The sequence below is a fragment of the Salmo trutta genome, chromosome 33, assembly GCF_901001165.1.
Source record: "Salmo trutta chromosome 33, fSalTru1.1, whole genome shotgun sequence".
NCBI classification, from domain to species: Eukaryota; Metazoa; Chordata; class Actinopteri; order Salmoniformes; family Salmonidae; genus Salmo; species Salmo trutta.
In genome coordinates this window covers 2836838-2855190 of record NC_042989.1, presented here as the reverse complement: position 1 = coordinate 2855190, position 18353 = coordinate 2836838, and the positions used below count along the sequence as shown (strand labels likewise).

The window sequence follows — 18353 nt, the reverse complement described above, 5'->3', positions numbered from 1 at the left end:
ATGGCTGAAGAATTGCAACATTTACCTGGAGCTAACTCTGCAGATAGCAATACTGGGTTTCTGAAAAGTCAGTCAATCGATCAATAATATAATGTATGCAAAAATGTCACTTTAATTTACAATCTGTAGAAACTATGAGAATAGAAAGGTTCAGAACATTTGTGAAGCATCACAGCACAGTTGAAAAATATATGGCAAATATAAATCCAATATGGATGGTGTTAACCTCTTAAGAATTAGCCCTTTTTTAAAAAAAAGTTCCCCTAAAAATGTCATACCCAAATCTAACTGCCTGTAGCTCAGGTCCTGAAGCAAGAATATGCATATTCTTGGTACCACTTGAAAGGAAACGCATTGAAGTTTGTGGAAATGTTAAAGGAATATAGGAGAATATAACACATTAGATCTGGTAAAAGATAGTACAAAGAAAAACAAATACATTTTATTTTGTACCATCATCTGTGAAATGCAAGAGAAAGGCCATAATGTATTATTCCAGCCCATGTGCAATTTAGATTTTGGCCACTAGATGGCAGCAGTGTATGTGCAAAGTTTGACTGATCCAATGAACTATTGCATGCAAATGTGCCTAATTTGTTTATTAATAACTTTGTTCAAAACTGTGCACTCTCCTCAAACAATAGCATGGTATTATTTCACTGTAATATCTACTGTAAATTGGACAGTGTAGTTAGATTAACAAGAATTTAAGCTTTCTGTCAATATCATATATGTCTATGTCCTTGGAAAGTTTCTTGTTACTTACAACCTCATGCTAATGCATTAGCCTACATTAGCTCAACCGTCCAGTGGAAGGGACACCAATCCCCGAAGAAGTAGATGGAAGTGGTTGAAAGGAGCTGAATGGTGGGACTACTAACAACAAGATAACCAACATAAAATATACTGTGTCTGAACGTGCCTTAGGCATGCTGCAAGGAGGCATGAGGACTGCAGATGTGGCCAGAGCAATAAATTGCAATGTCCGTACTGTGAGACGCCTAAGACAGCGCTACAGGGAGACAGGATGGACAGCTGATCGTCCTCGCAGTGGCAGACCACGTGTAACAACACCTGCACAGGATCGTTACATACGAACATCACATGTACATGGATGACAACTGCCCGAGTTACATCAGGAACGCACAATCCCTCCATCAGTCCTCAGACTGTCCGCAATAGGCTGAGTGAGGCTGGACTGAGGGCTTGTAGGCCTGTAAGGCAGGTCCTCACCAGACATCACTGGCAACAACATCCGTCATGGTCTGGGGCAGTGTGTCACAGCATCATCGGACTGAGCTTGTCGTCATTGCAGGCAATCTCAATGCTGTGCGTTACAGGGAAGACATCCTCATCCCTCATGTGGTACCCTTCCTCCAGGCTCATCCTGACATGACCCTCCAGCATGACAATGCCACCAGCCATACTGCTCGTTCTGTGCGTGATTTACTGCAAGACAGGAATGTCAGTGGTCTGCCATGGCCAGCGAAGAGCCCAGATCTCAATCCCATTGAGCACATCTAGGACCTGTTGGATCGGAGGGTGAAGGCTAGGGCCATTCCCCCCAGAAATGTCCGGGAACTTGGTGGAAGAGTGGGGTAACATCTCACAGCAAGAACTGGCAAATCTGGTGCAGTCCATGAGGAGGAGATGCACTGCAGTACTTAATGCAGCTGGTGGCCACACCAGATGCTGACTGTTACTTTTGAATTTGACCCCCCCCTTTGTTCAGGGACACATTATTCAATTTCTGTTAGTCACATGTCTGTGGAACTTGTTCAGTTTACATCTCAGTTGTTGAATCTTATGTTCATACAAATATTTACAGATGTTAAGTTTGCTGAAAATAAACAGTTGACAGTGAGAGGACATTTCTTTTTTGCTGAGTTTATATACACACACACAACCATTCAAAGGTTTGGGGTCACTTAGGAATGTCCTGGTTTTTGAAAGAAAAGCTAATTTTTAGTCCATTAAAATAAAATAGTCCAGAAATACAGTGTAGACATTGTTAATGTTGTAAATGACTATTGTAGCTGGAAACGGCTGATTTTTAATGGAATATCTACACAGACGTACAGAGGCCCATTATCAGCAACCATCACTCCTGTGTTCCAATGGCACGTTGTGTTAGCTAATCCAAGTTTATCATTTTAAAAGGCTAATTGATCATTAGAAAACCCTTTTGCAATTATGTTAGCACAGCTGAAAACTGTTGTGCTGATTAAAGAAGCAATAAAACAGTCCTTTTTTAGACTAGTTGAGTATCTGGAGCATCAGCATTTGTGGGTTCGATTACAGGCTCAAAATGGCCAGAAACCAAAATATTTCTGAGAATTGAAGGCTATTCCATGTGAGAAATTGCCAAGAAACTGAAGATCTCATACAACGCTGCCCTTCACAGAGCAGCGCAAACTGCAGACAATAACATTGATGGAAGCTACAATCTAGCTGCAATATTAAAGCTGATCTACCCCATAAAAAAGAAAAGAGCTCTCTCCATTCTGTCCGTCTGTCCATCCATGAAGACAAACAGGCAGACAGACTGACACTGTCAGACACCCTCAAACTCACACAAGTTGTGCTGTACTGATGCTACATCAAATGAAGGACAGGGACAGTCGGCTTTTGTCCCAGAGAACAGAACGACCTCACCGGGAGAAAGAGAAACAGATTACAGTCACAAAGACCAAGGGAGAAAAAAATAAAGAGAACACAGCTCCAAGTAAAGGATGTCTGCTATTCACAACACACAAGGTCATGGTTACACTAACCTGCCTGGCGTCTTATTAAATGGACCTCGTTCTTTTAAACAGAAAAATACACAAAGACTTTTCAAGCAAGAAGTCTTTGTGCGACTGTCCCTACTCGAGGCACATCTGAGGTCTGAAGTGTTACTCTCAACGGCGTCCCTGAATTTCAGAAAGTTGTGATGACTAGCTATATTCTTTCATAAATGCTTTCATTTCTTTCTAGGGGAAAACCAGAAAGTCTTCTTTAATAGTGGGGGCTAGACGCTTTGTTCTGGTCAGGTCAATGTTGAAGCTCTGGCCCTCTAACCAAGTGTCACCACCACAACCATCATGTTGCTTAGCAACTGTTGAGGTAATTCTAAGGAAAGGGACAAATTACACTGTACGTGTGTGTGTTGAAAGCCCTCTCTCTCTGTCTACATATGGAGGATAGTGGAGAAACATTCATTATTACATGTACATAAAAGGAGTACGTTTACTGAGCCCTAGTGTCTAGTATTCTAATTTATGATCCATGCGCATGACTCGAAAGCACATCTCCCTTGGACATCAATGTGTGTGTGCGAGTGCGTGTCACTTACGAAGGCAGAGGGCACATAGAGGACTCCCAGTTCGTATGACCGGACCATCACCTGCGTGTTGTTCTTCTCCAGAGCCCCCCACGCTGCTTTGGACAAGTTAGCACTGGGGACAAGAGAACACACACAATACAGGACACGCGTACATAATATTGAAAGTAGATTGGAAAATATGACGACGACTACTACATACATGCATTTTCCCCCCACATCACACAAAATGATTAGTTGACGTCGTCCCGGCGTATTGAAAGGTTAGCATGTCTCATCTTCACATACAACACATTGGCTAATTGACACCAGAAGTAAAATGTCCCCTTAATGGGAAACCCTGTTGCGATTACGTCACCAAAGCAAAGTCTTGACCCAAATCTACTGTAGAACTGTACTCAACTCAGATGAATAGTATTTTTGTCAGAAATGACAAAGTTCATCTGGTCACACTTTCTGCGGTTAAGAAGATACAGTATCACTGTTGTTCTAGGGACTTTGAATAATACATGATAATATGTTATTAAATTGCAACACTCACACCAGATCATAAAGAAAAGAGCCTCCATATGCCTTATTGACAGCGGTGTACAGTGCATTCGGAAACTATTCAGACCCCTTGACTTTTTCCACATTTTGTTACATTATAGATTTATTCTAAAATGGATGAAATAAAATAATTCCTCAATCTACACACAATACCCCATAATGACAAAGTGAAAACAGGTTTAGACATTTTTACAAAAGTATATAAAAAAAATTAAAAAAATCTTAAATACCTTATTTACATAAGTGTTCAGACCCTTTGCTATGAGACTCGAAATTGAGCTCAAATGTATCCTGTTTCCATTGATCATCCTAGAGATGTTTCTATAACTTGGAGTCCACCTGTTATAAATTCAATTGATTGAACATGATTTGGAAAGGCACACACCTGTCTATTGTGATGTAAAATGTTATGTTTGTGTAAATCAATTTAAATGAGTCGCTATAAAAAATGATTAATAAAACTGAACAATAAAAAGTTAGTGAATAGGTGAGAAGGCTATTCACTAATCGTATGGTGAGAAGACTAGGTGTCTATGCCGCTTAACAGGACACTATCATCTGATTCTGTCTGAAGTATGATTCTGTATATGCATGGTTAAATCAAGACTTCCTACCAAAGAGCAGTAAACTCGATTAAGAATATTTAGGACCGATTAAAATGTAACATAGTGAAAACTAAGTGTTTAATTTCTTCCAGGACTGGTGGAATGTCCGCTACTAAATATATATTTTTTTTATACATGTTTACCAATGATTATGCATCTCTCCCTTTGAAAGGCTTCCTGAGGCAGGGGCCTTAGGAGAGAAGTTATTGAGACTGTGTACTATACAGTATAAAGGTACCCGGATCCCGCTGTTAAGGGAGCTCCCAAATTAAATAAGGCCTGGCCATTTTGTTTGTTTTTACCCTACACACACTCCAGCAGCCACACACAACCCACCTGTTATTGAATAGTTGTTAGTGGTGTTAATACTGTGTTTTATTTGTTGTGTGGGGTCTTTCTATTTTGGGTTTTAGTGGATTTTTCACAGGTTAGAAAGGATGCCCCTTAAAGGGCACACAAATAAAACAATTCTGAAGTATCTATTGTCCGAGATTTGGTTGCACACGTGAATTATCTTGATAAGAAATGTCTAAATAATGTCTGAGGTACAGGGAAAGAAAAGGGAAAGCAACACTCACTTAATGAGGTTGAATGACCTCTGACCTCTGTTCTGACTTTCTGGTGATCACCCTCACTAGAAAGGCTAGTGACATTGAGTTACATTTAAAATGTAATATGCAAACACTGATAATTGTGAAGAAGTTTACTAAAATTGTTATTCTGGCCTGTCTTCTCTCAAGGTTATGGCGAAGGTGACCACAGATGGTATTTAATGCATGGAAGGGATAATTCAAACCAAGAACAGTGTGAGCCTCACCCCCTCTAACCGGGTGAAGTAATGGCGACAATGGCGTTCACTGTGGTCCTTCACCACTTCTACCGTGAGAACAGAGTCCAAGCCAGCAACCTGTACACAGCATCCAGTCGAAGCTATCAACTACCTTTTCTCTCATGCCATTTCTCCCAGGAGTGCGACATGAGTCCATGTGGAATGAGCATGAAGAGAGATCCCGTACAAACTTCTCTGATGAGGCACAGACCTTGGGAAGGGTACCATCATTCTTAAATGGAAGATGTTTGGAACCACCAAGACTCTTCCTAGAGCTGGCCGTCCAGGCCAAACTGAGAAATCGGTGGATAAGGGCCTTGGTCAGGAAGGTAACCAAGAACCCGATGATCACTCTGACAGAGCTCCAGAGTTCCTCTGTGGAGATGGGAGAACCTTCCAGAAGGTCAACCATCTCTGCAGCACTCCACCAATCAGGCCTTTATGGAAGAGTGACCAGACAGAAGCCACTCCACAGTAAAAAGCACGACAGTCCGCTTGGAGTTTGCCAAAAGGCACCTAAAGGAGTCTCAGACCATGAGAAACAAGATTCTCTGGTCTGATGAAACCAAGATTGAACTCCTTGGCCTGAATTCCAAGCGTCACGTCAGGAGGAAACCTGGCACCATCCCTACGGTGAAGCATGGTGGTGACAACATCATGCTGTGGAGAGTTTTTTTTTTTCTTCAGTGGGAGAGACTGGGAGGCTAGTCAGGATCGAGGGAAAGCTGAACAGAGCAAAGTACAGACAGATCCTTGATGAAAACCTGCTCCAGAGCGCTTAGGAGCTGGAAGGTTCACCTTCCAACAGGACAACCAACCCTAAGCACACAGCCAAGACAACGTAGGAGAGGCTTCGAAACAAGTCTCTGAATGTCCTTGAGTGGCCTAGCCAGAGCCCAGACTTGAACCCGATCAAACATCTCTGGAGAGACCTAAAAATAGCTGTGCAGGGACGCACCCCATCCAACCTGACAAAGCTTAAGAGGATTTGCAGAGAAGAATGGGAGAAACTCCCCAAATACAGGTGTGTAAGCATCATACCCAAGAAGACGAGGCTGTAATCGCTGCAAAATGTGAAATGTGATATTTCAGTTTATTTGATAAATTTGCTAAATAAAATAAAAACCTGTTTTTGCTTTGTCATTATGGAGCATCGTGTATAAATCAATTTTAGAATGAGGCTGTATTGTAAACAAGACGTGGAAAAAGTCAAGGGGTCTGAATACACTGTGTCCCCATCTGTTTGAGACTCACATCTGCCTCTCATTTCACTCCCTCCCTGCAGACTGAAGAGATCATCATAGTGAAGAGACTATGAATGGAGCTGAGCCACTAAATGCCTTCTAGCGTTTACTCTGAAGAGCACTGCCAAACCTTCCATTGTTATAAATCAAACATGCATGCACACAGACAGAGACTGAACTGCCCATACTATCAAGTCAAAGGGCATAAAAACACACATAGCATAATAATGGGAAGCAGCAGGTAAGGTGATCCCATCTCACCTCTACTATTTTTTGTGTGTCTGTGGAGCCCCTGGCCCAGGCAATTTAACAAATCGGAAGAAATTACACCAATATCTCTCAATTCTACGTATCACGTCATCTCATTATACGCCGACGATAACTTACTTTATCTAGACAATGTATCTCAATCCCTCCCAAAAGCTTAGATCATAGACAAATTCAGCTCCATCTCAAGTTATAAAACAGTTTAAATATTTGGGAGTAGATATATTTCCTTCCTTAGATAAAACCATTGCCAGAAACTTTAAACGGAACACTCAAATAAATTAAATCCTACCTCAGTAGATGGACTAATATACTAGTTGCTTTAACCGGCAGAATATCTATTGTCAAAATTAATATATTGCCACGGTTTAATTTTTGTAGTTCAACGCTTCCCCTCATCTCCCCCTTCTGGCTATTGGGATAAAATCCATACTGCATTTTAAAAATATATATGGCAAGGTAAACAAGCCTGGACAAAATTAAACTTGCAGAGGTAAAGATGTAGGATGACTATACGTACCAAACTTTACATTTTAATTCCAGGCACTTGCATTCAATCTTAAATTGGTTTAGACATGATTCTTCCTCCCCCTGGCTGAGTAGAGACAGAAATATGGTGTCTCCTATTGCTATGGGAAGAGTTGGTCTTGACTGATCTATCCCTTTTTAACACTAAAACCGCTGGGCCTCAAGGGACGCCCCCTTCAAGCTAATGAGCAGTCATTTTGACTGCAACATTCTAACAGTGTAATTAATAGATTTCATATATGCTATGGCAAAAATAATAATTTGGTTGTGTTTATGAAGGTCTAAGTAGCATTTTCATTAGTTTGTTACTGTAGGCTATATATATATATATATATATATATATATATATATATATAGAGAGAAAGTGTTTAAATCAACTTTATTTGTGGAGTGCCTTTGTTCCAGCTTTGAAACGTGTTGGAACAGGGTAAGAGCTTTCTATAAACTACAAATTTAAAAAAAATACCCCAACCACCAAGACGCATGGTCAGCAAGACGCGCAGTCAAATGATGAAAACATCAGTAGCCTAAACATAATTATAGGTGCCAAGTGTGTTTGATCGTGAAAATCAGCACAATGAATATAAGAGCTGATATGACAGCAGTCAAAAACAGTCAATTATTTATGTCGGAAACCATGGCAAATGTCTGTTCCTTTGTTATCAAAATGGAGGTAAGGCATGATCTCTCTTAAGCGATCCCGGGACATGGTTTCTCCAAAGAAAAGTATCCCACACGTCTTACCAGAGCTCTCCATATACACGCTCTTTTCACCAAATGCTACACGGACATAGAGGATTGAAATGAACGCTTCCAGGTCATCAACAGACAGACCCCTAGGCAGTGTCTCCTTGCTCCGTGTGCGCCTTAGCCACAGTACAGTCCCTAAATGCCGTAGCCTGTCCGTGTCACAAAAACAACGAAAGCTGGTGAGTGCATTGCTGATGTTTTTTGTTTGAGATGTAGTGCCTGCTCTCTGTGGTGACATGTTGTGCTGATAATTGGCCCATAGCATTGTCACCGGCTTGTTAAACGGTGCCATCCCTTCCTCTCTCCAGTCTCAGGCACCTGCTCAGTGCGCAACATTCTGGCTTTTTTTGCACTTAGGCCTCGGAGATTCATGCTGAGGCTCAGAATCAGAAAAATAATCAGAGATGTCATGATTTATTTCTTCCCCACCATCCGAGTCATTTTCATTCAGATCTTTTAGCAGCATGTACATCCATTCGTCTTGGTCTTCTTGCCATTTTAAATTACGCACGCTCTTAGTGTACTCCAAGTAGGCCAGAGTAGACTGATAAAACTGCTTGGATTCGGTGGACTGATAGAGTACATACAATTTCAAAACATAATTAGAATATACCAATCCCATAGAATGGTCAGCCCTGTTCTTCATTCACAATTGGTGATTACAGAATTATGCATTGCTCATCCCATTCTCCCCCATCATACTTTACTTCATTTATTTAATCTGTTATAAACCTGGGGCAGGTTTTCATCAAAGATCTCTGTATTTTGCTCCGTTCATCTTTCCCTCGATCCTGACTAGTCTCCCAGTCTCTGCCGCTGAAAAACATCCTCACAGCATGATGCTGCCACCACCATGCTTCATCGTAGGGATGGTGCAAGGTTTCCTCCAGATATGACGCTTGGCATTCAGGCCAAGGAGTTCAATCTTGGTTTCATCTGACCAGAGAATCATGTTTCTCATGTTCTGAGAGTCTTTAGGTGCCTTTTGGCAAACTCCAAGCGGGCTGTCATGTGCCATTTACTGAGGAGTGGATTCCGACTGGCCACTCCACCGTAAAGGCCTGATTGGTGAAATGGTGCGGAGATGGTACCGTGTGTAGATTGATGAGAGGGAAAAAATGATTTAATCAATTTTAGAATAAGGCTGTAATGTAACAAAATGTGGAAAAAGTCAAGGGGTCTGAATACTTTCCGAATGCACTGTATATACAACTTTTAGAAAGCTCATATTCTGAGCTAGCCATTAAAGTATGGTCCGCAGATCTAAGAGAATCTCAACAAGCCTTTTAAAAGGTGCAATATTCAGAAATTGCACTGCCATTTCCTGGATGCTAAAATTCTAATAGTTCAGTTTGTGTGACAAAACAAGGGTAGATAATCATTGTACCCTCTAAACAGCTGTGAAATATATTTTCAATAACCAAAAATTGTATTTTCAGCTGTTTCAAGCTGGTGTACAAAACCGAAAGTAAGACGCAAAAACTAAATTTAAGAACGGGAGGCACAGACAGCGCACATAGAACATATGTATCCATTCTCGGACTTGCTTTAAATGAGAATGACAGATCTAACACACTTTTTTTAGGTGAATTTGATCGAGTCGCCCCAAAAAGTTACATATTGCAGCTTTAACTGGAACAGAATACGGGAAGAATATTGCATGGGTGGGAAACATGGTTTCCGGGTTGGGAGGGAGGATGCGGGTGGAGGGTTGGGACTGAGGGGGAGAAATCTTTGTATGCATTTCTTTGATAGTTCTTTGTCCCTGTAACCTTCCTTAATTGAAAACAAAATACAAACAAAAGGAAAAACTAAAGAAGTTAGTCACCCCAAATGTTTTGATCAAATAAATACCATGATTTGTTTTATTTCCACGACATTTAATCCATAGAAGAGGCCGAAGGAGGAATGATTGTTTATGTATACTTGACATTGGTATCTTTTTAAATGTATCCTTTATTTAACTAGGCAAGTCAGTTAAGAATAAATTCTTATTTACAATGACGGCCTACCGATGAACAGTGGGTTAACTGCCTTGTTCAGGGTCAGAACGACAGATTTTTACCTTGTCAGCTCGGGAATTCGATCCAGCAACCTTCGGTTACTGGCCCAACGCTCTAACCACTAGGCTACCTGCCGCCCCATCTTAAAGCATAGACTACTTACATGTTGGCCGTACCCAGGCCTCCGTTAAGACTCCATGTTTCATCTGTAAGGTGCTACGTGGGTCATTCCACGAAATGGGGACTTTTTGGACATGCAAACTTTTAAGAAATTAACTTTTAAATGTATTTTATTTCAACATTCAATTGCATGGAGGATATGTTTAGCATATTTTTTCGCACCTCAAGCATTCAAATCCTATGAACTAAGAGCATTTTTTCTGCACCACACTGTCTGTAAACCCTGTTACAAACACTTATGTAACTGCCTAACTATACTGAACAAAAGAGTTGGTCCCATGTTTCATGAACTGAAATAAAAGATCACAGACATTGTCCACATGCACAAAAAATATATTTCTCTCAAATGTTCTGCACAAATTTGTTTACATCCCTGTTAGTGAGCATTTGTCAATTGCCAAGATAATCCATCCACCTGACAGGTGTAGCACATCAAGAAACTGATTAAACAGCATGATCATTACACAGGTGCACCTTGTGCTGGGGACAATAAAAGGCCACTCTAAAACACGCAGTTTTGTCACACAACACAATGTCACAGATTGGCATGCTGACCGCAGGAATGTCCACCAGAGCTGTTGCCAGAGAATTTAAATGTTAATTTCTTTACTATAAGCCGCCTCTCCAACGCTGTTTTAGAGAATTTGGCAGTACGTCTAACTAGCCACACAACCGCAGACCACCTGTAACCACACCAGCCCAGGACCTCCACTTCCGGCGTCTTACATTTACATTTAAGTCATTTAGCAGACGCTCTTATCCAGAGCGACTTACAAATTGGTGCATTCACCTTATGATATCCAGTGGAACAACCACTTTACAATAGTGCATCTAAATCTTTTAGGGGGGGGGGTTAGGATTACTTTATCCTATCCCAGGTATTCCTTAAAGAGGTGGGGTTTCAGGTGTCTCCGGAAGGTGGTGATTGACTCCGCTGTCCTGGCGTCGTGAGGGAGCTTGTTCCACCATTGGGGTGACAGAGCAGCGAACAGTTTTGACTGGGCTGAGCGGGAACTGTGCTTCCTCAGAGGTAGGGAGGCGAGCAGGCCAGAGGTGGATGAACGCAGTGCCCTTGTTTGGGTGTAGGGCCTGATCAGAGCCTGAAGGTACGGAGGTGCCGTTCCCCTCACAGCTCCGTAGGCAAGCACCATGGACTTGTAGCGGATGCGAGCTTCAACTGGAAGCCAGTGGAGAGAGCGGAGGAGCGGGGTGACGTGAGAGAACCTGAGATCGTCTGAGACCAGTCACCCGGACAGCTGATGAAACTGAGGAGTATTTCAGTCTGCAATAAATCCCTTTGGTGGGAAAAAAAAACGAATTCTGATTGGCTGGGCCTTGCTCCCCAGTGGGTTGGCCAGTCTCCCAAGTGGGTGGGCCTATTTCCTCCCAGGCCCACCCACGGCTGTGCAACTGCCCAGTCATGTGAAATCCATAGATTAAGGCCTAATTATTTATTTCAATTGACTGATTTCCTTATATCAAATCACATTTTATTGGTCACATACACATATTTAGCAGATGTTATTGCGGGTGTAGCGAAAAGCTTGTGTTCCTAGCTCCAACAGTGCAGTAGTATCTAACAGTTCACAACAATACACACTAATCTAAAAGTAAAATAATGGAATTAAAAAATATATCATATATAAATATTAGCAATGTTGGAGTGGCATTGACTAAAATACAGTAGAATAGAATACAGTATATAAATATGAGATGAGTAAAACAGTATGTAAACATTATTAAAGTGACTAGTGTTACATTATTAAAAGTGGCCAGTGATTACAGGTCTATGTATATACGGCAGCAGCCTCTAAGGTGCAGGGTTACCTAACCGGTTGGAAGCCGCTGTTGTACTTCTTCAGCACACTGTGTGGGTGGGATCATTGACGTGTACGCAGAGGAACTTGAAGCTTTCCACCTCCTCCACTGCGGTCCCGTCGATGAGGATAGGGGCCTGCTCCCTCTGCAGTTTCCTGAAGTCCACGATGAGCTCCTTTGTTTTGACGACGTTGGGTGAGAGGTAATTCTCCCAGGGCCCTCACCTCCTCCCTGTGGGCTGTATCGTCATTGTTGGTAAATCAGACCTACTACTGTTGTGCCGTCTGCAAACTTGATTGAGTTGGAGGCGTGCGTGGCCACGCAGTCATGGGTGAACAGGGAGTACAGGAGGGGGCTGAGCACGCACCCTTGTGGGGCCCCTGTGTTGAGGGTCAGCGAAGTGGAGGTATTGTTTCTTACCTTCACAACCAGGGGGGAGCCTGTCAGGAGGTCCAGGACCCAGTTGCACAGGGTGGGGTTCAGACCCAGGGCCCCACGGTTAATGATGAGCTTGGAGGGTACTATGGTAATGAATATTGAGCTATAGTCAATGAACAGCATTCTTACATATTCTTCTTGTCCAGATAGGGCGGTGTGCAGTGCAATGGCTATTGCATCGTCTGTGGCTCTATTGCGGCGGTAAGCAAATTGAAGTGGGTCTAGGGTGTCAGGTCAGGTAGAGGTGATATGATCCTTAACTAGCCTCTCAAAGCACTTCATGATGACAGAGTGCTACGGGGTGATAGTAATTTAGTTCAGTTACCTTTGCTTTCTTGGGTACAGGAAGAATGGTGGACATCTTGAAGCAAGTGGGGACAGCAGACTTGGATAGGGAGAGATTGAATATGTCCGTAAACATTCCAGCCAGCTTGTCTGTTCATCATCTGAGGACGCGGCTAGGGATGCAGTCTGGGCGTCGGTGGCACTGTGTTATCCTCAAAGTGGGCGAAGGTGTTTAGCTTGTCCGGAAGCAAGACGTCGGTGTCCACAACGTGGCTGGTTTTCCCTTTGTAGTCCGTGATTGTCTGTAGAACCTGCCACATACGTCTCGTGTCTGATGAACTCAGTCCCCGTATCTGTGTATTCGCCGATGTTATTCTCAGAGGCTTTCCGGAACATATCCCAGTCCACGTGATCAAAACAATCTTGAAGCATGGATTCCGATTGGTCAGACCAGTGTGGAATAGACCTTAGCACAGGTACTTTCTGTTTGAGTTTCTGCCTATAGGAACGGAGGAGCAAAATGGAGTCGTAATCAGATTTGCCGAAGGGAGGGCCTTATATGCATTTTGAAAAGTTGCGTAGCAGTGATCCAATGTTTTCCCAGCGCGAGTACTACAGTCAATGTGTTGGTAGAACTTCGGTAGCGTTTTTCTCAGATTTGCCTTGTTAAAACACCCAGCTACAATAAATGCCACAATAACCTGTGGTTTCCAGTTTGCATGAAGTCCAATGTAGTTCTTTGAGGGCCGTCGTGGTATCGGCTTGAGGGGGAATATACACGACTGTGACTATAACCGAAGAGAATTCTCTCGGGAGGTAATACGGTCGGCATTTGATTGTGAGGTATTCTAGGTCGGGTGAACAAAAGGACTTGAGTTTCTGTATGTTATCACAATCACACCATGAGTAGTTAAATCATGAAACTCTAACTCAGTAAAATAGTTGACATTTTTGCATGTTGCGTTTATATTTTTGTTTAGTATATTATTTAAAATCATGTTTGTGATAATTCCAACTTTTTCTCATTGATCAAGTATCCCTTGTGTCAAACTGACAGGGCTGACGATAACAGGGTTGAGGTTTTAGGTGAAGCTCGGCCATTAGTCCTCATATGCTGAATAGCATGCGACCGCATGGTGTTCATAAAAATAGTAAATATACATATGTTCCACACATAATGAAAAGTGTAATCAAACTAAAGTTATCCTAACATTAATTGAGCGAACAGGGTTGACGTGTTAAGCTCAACCACCTCAGCCAAAGATGATAAAACAATTATAAATAGACCAAATAGAGAGAAGTTACATCCTTTCCCACCATGCTGTTCAGATGACCCAAATGTCGTCATCGGCTGTGAATCATTTAACTGAATGGTTCATTATTCTAATGGGTAAATTGTTTGCATAACAGGGTTGGCCTTAAAATGAGGGACAGACGTAAATGCTTTACTAATCAGAAAAATATAAATAAAAACCTTCAGCAATGACTGTCAAAGCAGCAAAATAACAAGGCCTTTACAATGATGGTGAAACTTGATACATTTTTGGATTAAGTTTGTGGGGGGGAAAAATTTGATTTATTGAATTCTCCATGTGTTTTATATTAAAGTCCACTTCATTTAATATAACAAGCTTTTAAATTTCAATATTGGTGCATAATTTGTACTTAAAATATCAAAAAGGCACCTATTTCGTGGAACGTCCCACAAAGCAAAAATGGGTGTAACATTAAGCTTCACTACTTGCAATCAGTAGTATTTAGATTAACATAATTTTCTTACATTAAGTTATAAATATTGAACAATATAAACAGAAATATTGAAAATATTTTTTTTGTTGATTTGGCTAATTTGTCAACATTTTGTTGAACATAATATACTCTATGTGCATATATCAAAGATCCAGAGTGGGATCTATGCTACTTTTAGAGTTATGATCCAATTTGTAAGAATTACTAACAGAGTGAATGTGAAAATGGTCACCCTCGGTTGGTGATTTGCATGCTCCGCATGGCCGTACGGCATTTACTGCGATGCTGCCTCCGCAGAAGTCAGAGCATTCATACTTCTTGTGCTTATGGTATATTTTCTATATTCATGTTTATATTTTTCAATATAATTTTTTAAAAGTAAATTGTCATTGAAATCAAAATACTAGTTGCAATAAAGAGGAAGCGGTAAAGCGTCATGACACATTTTTGCATTGTAGCACCTACAGATGAAACAATGTGGAGTCTCAAAGGAGGCCTGGGTACGGCCAAAAAGGTTACAACTTCAAATAATTATTTCTCAATTATGCTTTAAGATACAAATGTCAAATATATGTCAATAATCCTTCCCCCAAATAACCCTTCTATGGATTAAATGTCGTGAAAATCCCCAAAATCATTGCCATTTTTGTTCTAGTTTCGTGAGGAATCACCGAGTAAGGTTACCATTTAGCTGCTAGGCAACCAGGTCTAAAATGACAGGGAACTACGGCCTATTAGCGATAAGGTACCACAGACAGAATATGATGGGTAAATATACAGGCTCGTTTGTAATGGTGCCATCAGTACATGGGGAGATAAGTGCAGATAGCAGAGTACATAAACAGACCACTCCTCTCTAGACTGCTAGACTCTATTGGCAGATCTGAGAGGGAGAGGAGTTTTTCAGGAGAAGGATCAGAGCGGTGTGATCATAAATAAATGACGAATAGAAACAGAGTGAGCGAGTGGTGGTGCTGATCATGAAGTAAAAGAAATCAACAACCATGCTGAGGTGTTGATGTTAGCCATTTTCCTTCAAGGTTTTTCCTGCCTTTTCATGGTGAAATCATCTGGGTCATCCCCAAAACATCAAAACACCAACAGCCTTTTGGGGAAACAATGCTCTTAATTGGGCATCCGTTTAAAGAGTGTGTGTGTGTGTGTGTGTGACACAAATTGTTCCCCGTTCAGCTGGTAAGGGGTGTTCCTAGGCAACTGCCTGTCTTGAGTTTGAAGTCATATTGTGGACTCGAGACTTTTCACATACACACATACAGAAGCAGGCCTCTAACCTTGTGACAAGGAACCAGGCTAGTTGTGTGAAGTCTGGCGAAGCTCTCATGTAAGTCTTGATGTGCGGCATGGCGTGACTCCTCCCCGTCGTCTCAGCTTGCCAGCGACTAGACACACAAAAAAACGTAAGTACATCATTTGCTCTGGGTAGAAGTATACTGTGACTTATTCCACATTTTGTTGAGTTAAAGCCTAAATTCAAAATGGATTAAATAAATACAAATCTCACCCATCTACACACAATAATCCATAATGACAAAGTAAAAACATGTTTTTAGAAATGTATCCTAATTTATTGAAAATGAAACAGAAATATCAAATTTACATAGGTATTCACACACCCGAGTCAATACTTAGTACAAGCACCTTCAGCAGTGATTACAGCTGTGAGTCTTTCTGGGTAAGTCTCGAAGAGCTTTCCACACCTGGAATGTGCAACATTTGCCCATTATTCTATTCAAAAGTCTTCAAGCTTTGTGAAATTGGTTGTTGATCATTGCGAGTGTTGTATTGGATATGCCTCAAACATAACACTTTGTATTCAGGACAAATATTTTTGAAGTATTACTTTAGTGCCTTGTTGCAAACCGGATGCATTTTTTTGGGAAAATGTTTATTCTGTACATGCTTCCTTCTTTTCACTCTCTATTAGGTTAGTATTGTGGAGTTACCCCACAATACTAACCTCCCATCCTCAGTTCTCCTATCATAGCCTTTAAAGTGTTTTAAAGTCACCATTGGCCTCATGGTGAAATCCCTGAGCGGTTTCCTTCCTCTCTGTCAACTGAGTTAGGAAGGATGCCTGTGTCTTTGTAGTGACTGGGTGTATTGACACGCCATCCAAAGTGTAATTAAGAACTTCACCATGCTCAAAAGGGATATTCAAAGTCTGCTTTTTTTAAATGCTTACCCATCTACCAATACGTGCCCTTCTTTACAAGGACTGGATAACCTTCCTGGTCTTTGTGGTTGAATCCGTGTTTGAAATTCCCAGCTCAACTGAGGGCCCTTTCAGATAATTGTATATGTAGGGTACAGAGATGAAGTAGTTATTAAAAAATCATGTTTAACACTATTATTGCACACAGAGTGAGTCCATGCTATTAATTATGTAACTTGTTAAGCACATTTTTACTCCTGAAATGATTTAAGCTTGCCATAACAAAGAGGTTGAATATTTAGAGACAACTCAGCTTTAGACATTTTTTATTTATTTTTATAAAATCGGGAAACATTTCTAAAAACACAATTATGGGGTATTGTGTGTAGGCAGTGACACAAAATCTCTTAAATTCAGGCTGTAAAACAACAAAATGTGGAAAAAGTCCAGGGGTGTGAATACTTTCTGAACACAGTGTAGTATCAGCTTACACCAGGGTTCCAGACTGGGACCATTTAGTCGCATTTTGCATCCCTTTGACTTGGCTGTGCAATTCACAGACTCGCGTCTGTGCGAGTCTCAAATTCTAGCTGGTCAACTCACTCAAAACGTCTTATTTTTTTGGCCGGCTAAAGCCACAATTGACAATGGTTACCATGGTCAAACAGTACAGCTAAATTAAAGTGCATTGATTCCTGCCATGAAAGTGCCTGCTCTGCCCATGACAGTGCCCGTTTCGCCAGAGCTGGCTGCGCTGATGAGCGAGCTGCTCGCACTCCCCTTCCCTGTGCACTCTATTTAGATGGAGGCAAAAATGCATTCTGATTGTGCAACATTTCAAAATGCAACCGTGGGAAAAATACTGTTTTGAAAATAAGTATGCTGCTGTTAATTGAAATGAGGATGGTCTTAGTTTTCTGGGGGTATGACATTTATTTAAACTCTCAATATTGAGTGATTGACACAGTTTTAAAAACGACGTTTATGGTATGTCTGAGATGCTGGGTCTGCCGTGTCTTTGTGAGACGCAGAGTAGGTGAACGGATGATCTCTGCATATGTGGTTCCCAACGTGAAGCATGAGGTGGTGGTGTGATGGTGCTTTGCCGGTGACACTGTCAGTGATTTATTTAGAATTCAAGGCACACTTAACCAGCATTGCTACCACAGCATTCTGCAGCGATACACCATCCTATCTGGTTTGCGATTAGTGGGATTATCATTTGTTTTTCAACAGGACCCGAAATACACCTCCAGGCTGTGTAAGGGCTATTTGACCAAGGAGGAGAGGGATGGTGCTGCATCAGATGACCTGGCCTCCACAAATCGCCCAACCTCAACCCAATTGAGATGGTTTGGCATGAGTTGGACCGCAGAGTGAAGGAAAAGCAGCCAAGAAATGCTCAGCATAAGTGGGAACTCCTTTGGAAAAGCATTCCTCATGAAGCTGGTTGAAAGAATGGCAAGAGTGTGCAAAGCTGTCATCAAGGCAAAGGGTGGCTACTTTTTTGGTTACTACATGATTCCATGTGTGTTATTTCATAGTTTTGATGAATTGTAGAGAATAGTCAAAATAAAGAAAAACCCTTGAATGAGTAGGTCTGTCCAAACTTT

At 41.4% G+C, this 18353-nt stretch overlaps 1 protein-coding gene across 1 annotated transcript in view; it reads right to left on the bottom strand.

The window, feature by feature from the left end:
* The window catches only part of tdp1 (tyrosyl-DNA phosphodiesterase 1), a 74838-nt gene that overhangs the window by 31589 nt on the left and 24896 nt on the right, over positions 1-18353 (bottom strand). The window contains exons 13-14 of the mRNA XM_029729400.1: positions 15860-15967; positions 3335-3437 (exon numbers count right to left, since the gene is read on the bottom strand). Of these exons, the coding sequence (XP_029585260.1) occupies positions 3335-3437; positions 15860-15967 (211 nt within the window). The remainder of the gene's footprint in view (positions 1-3334; positions 3438-15859; positions 15968-18353) is intronic.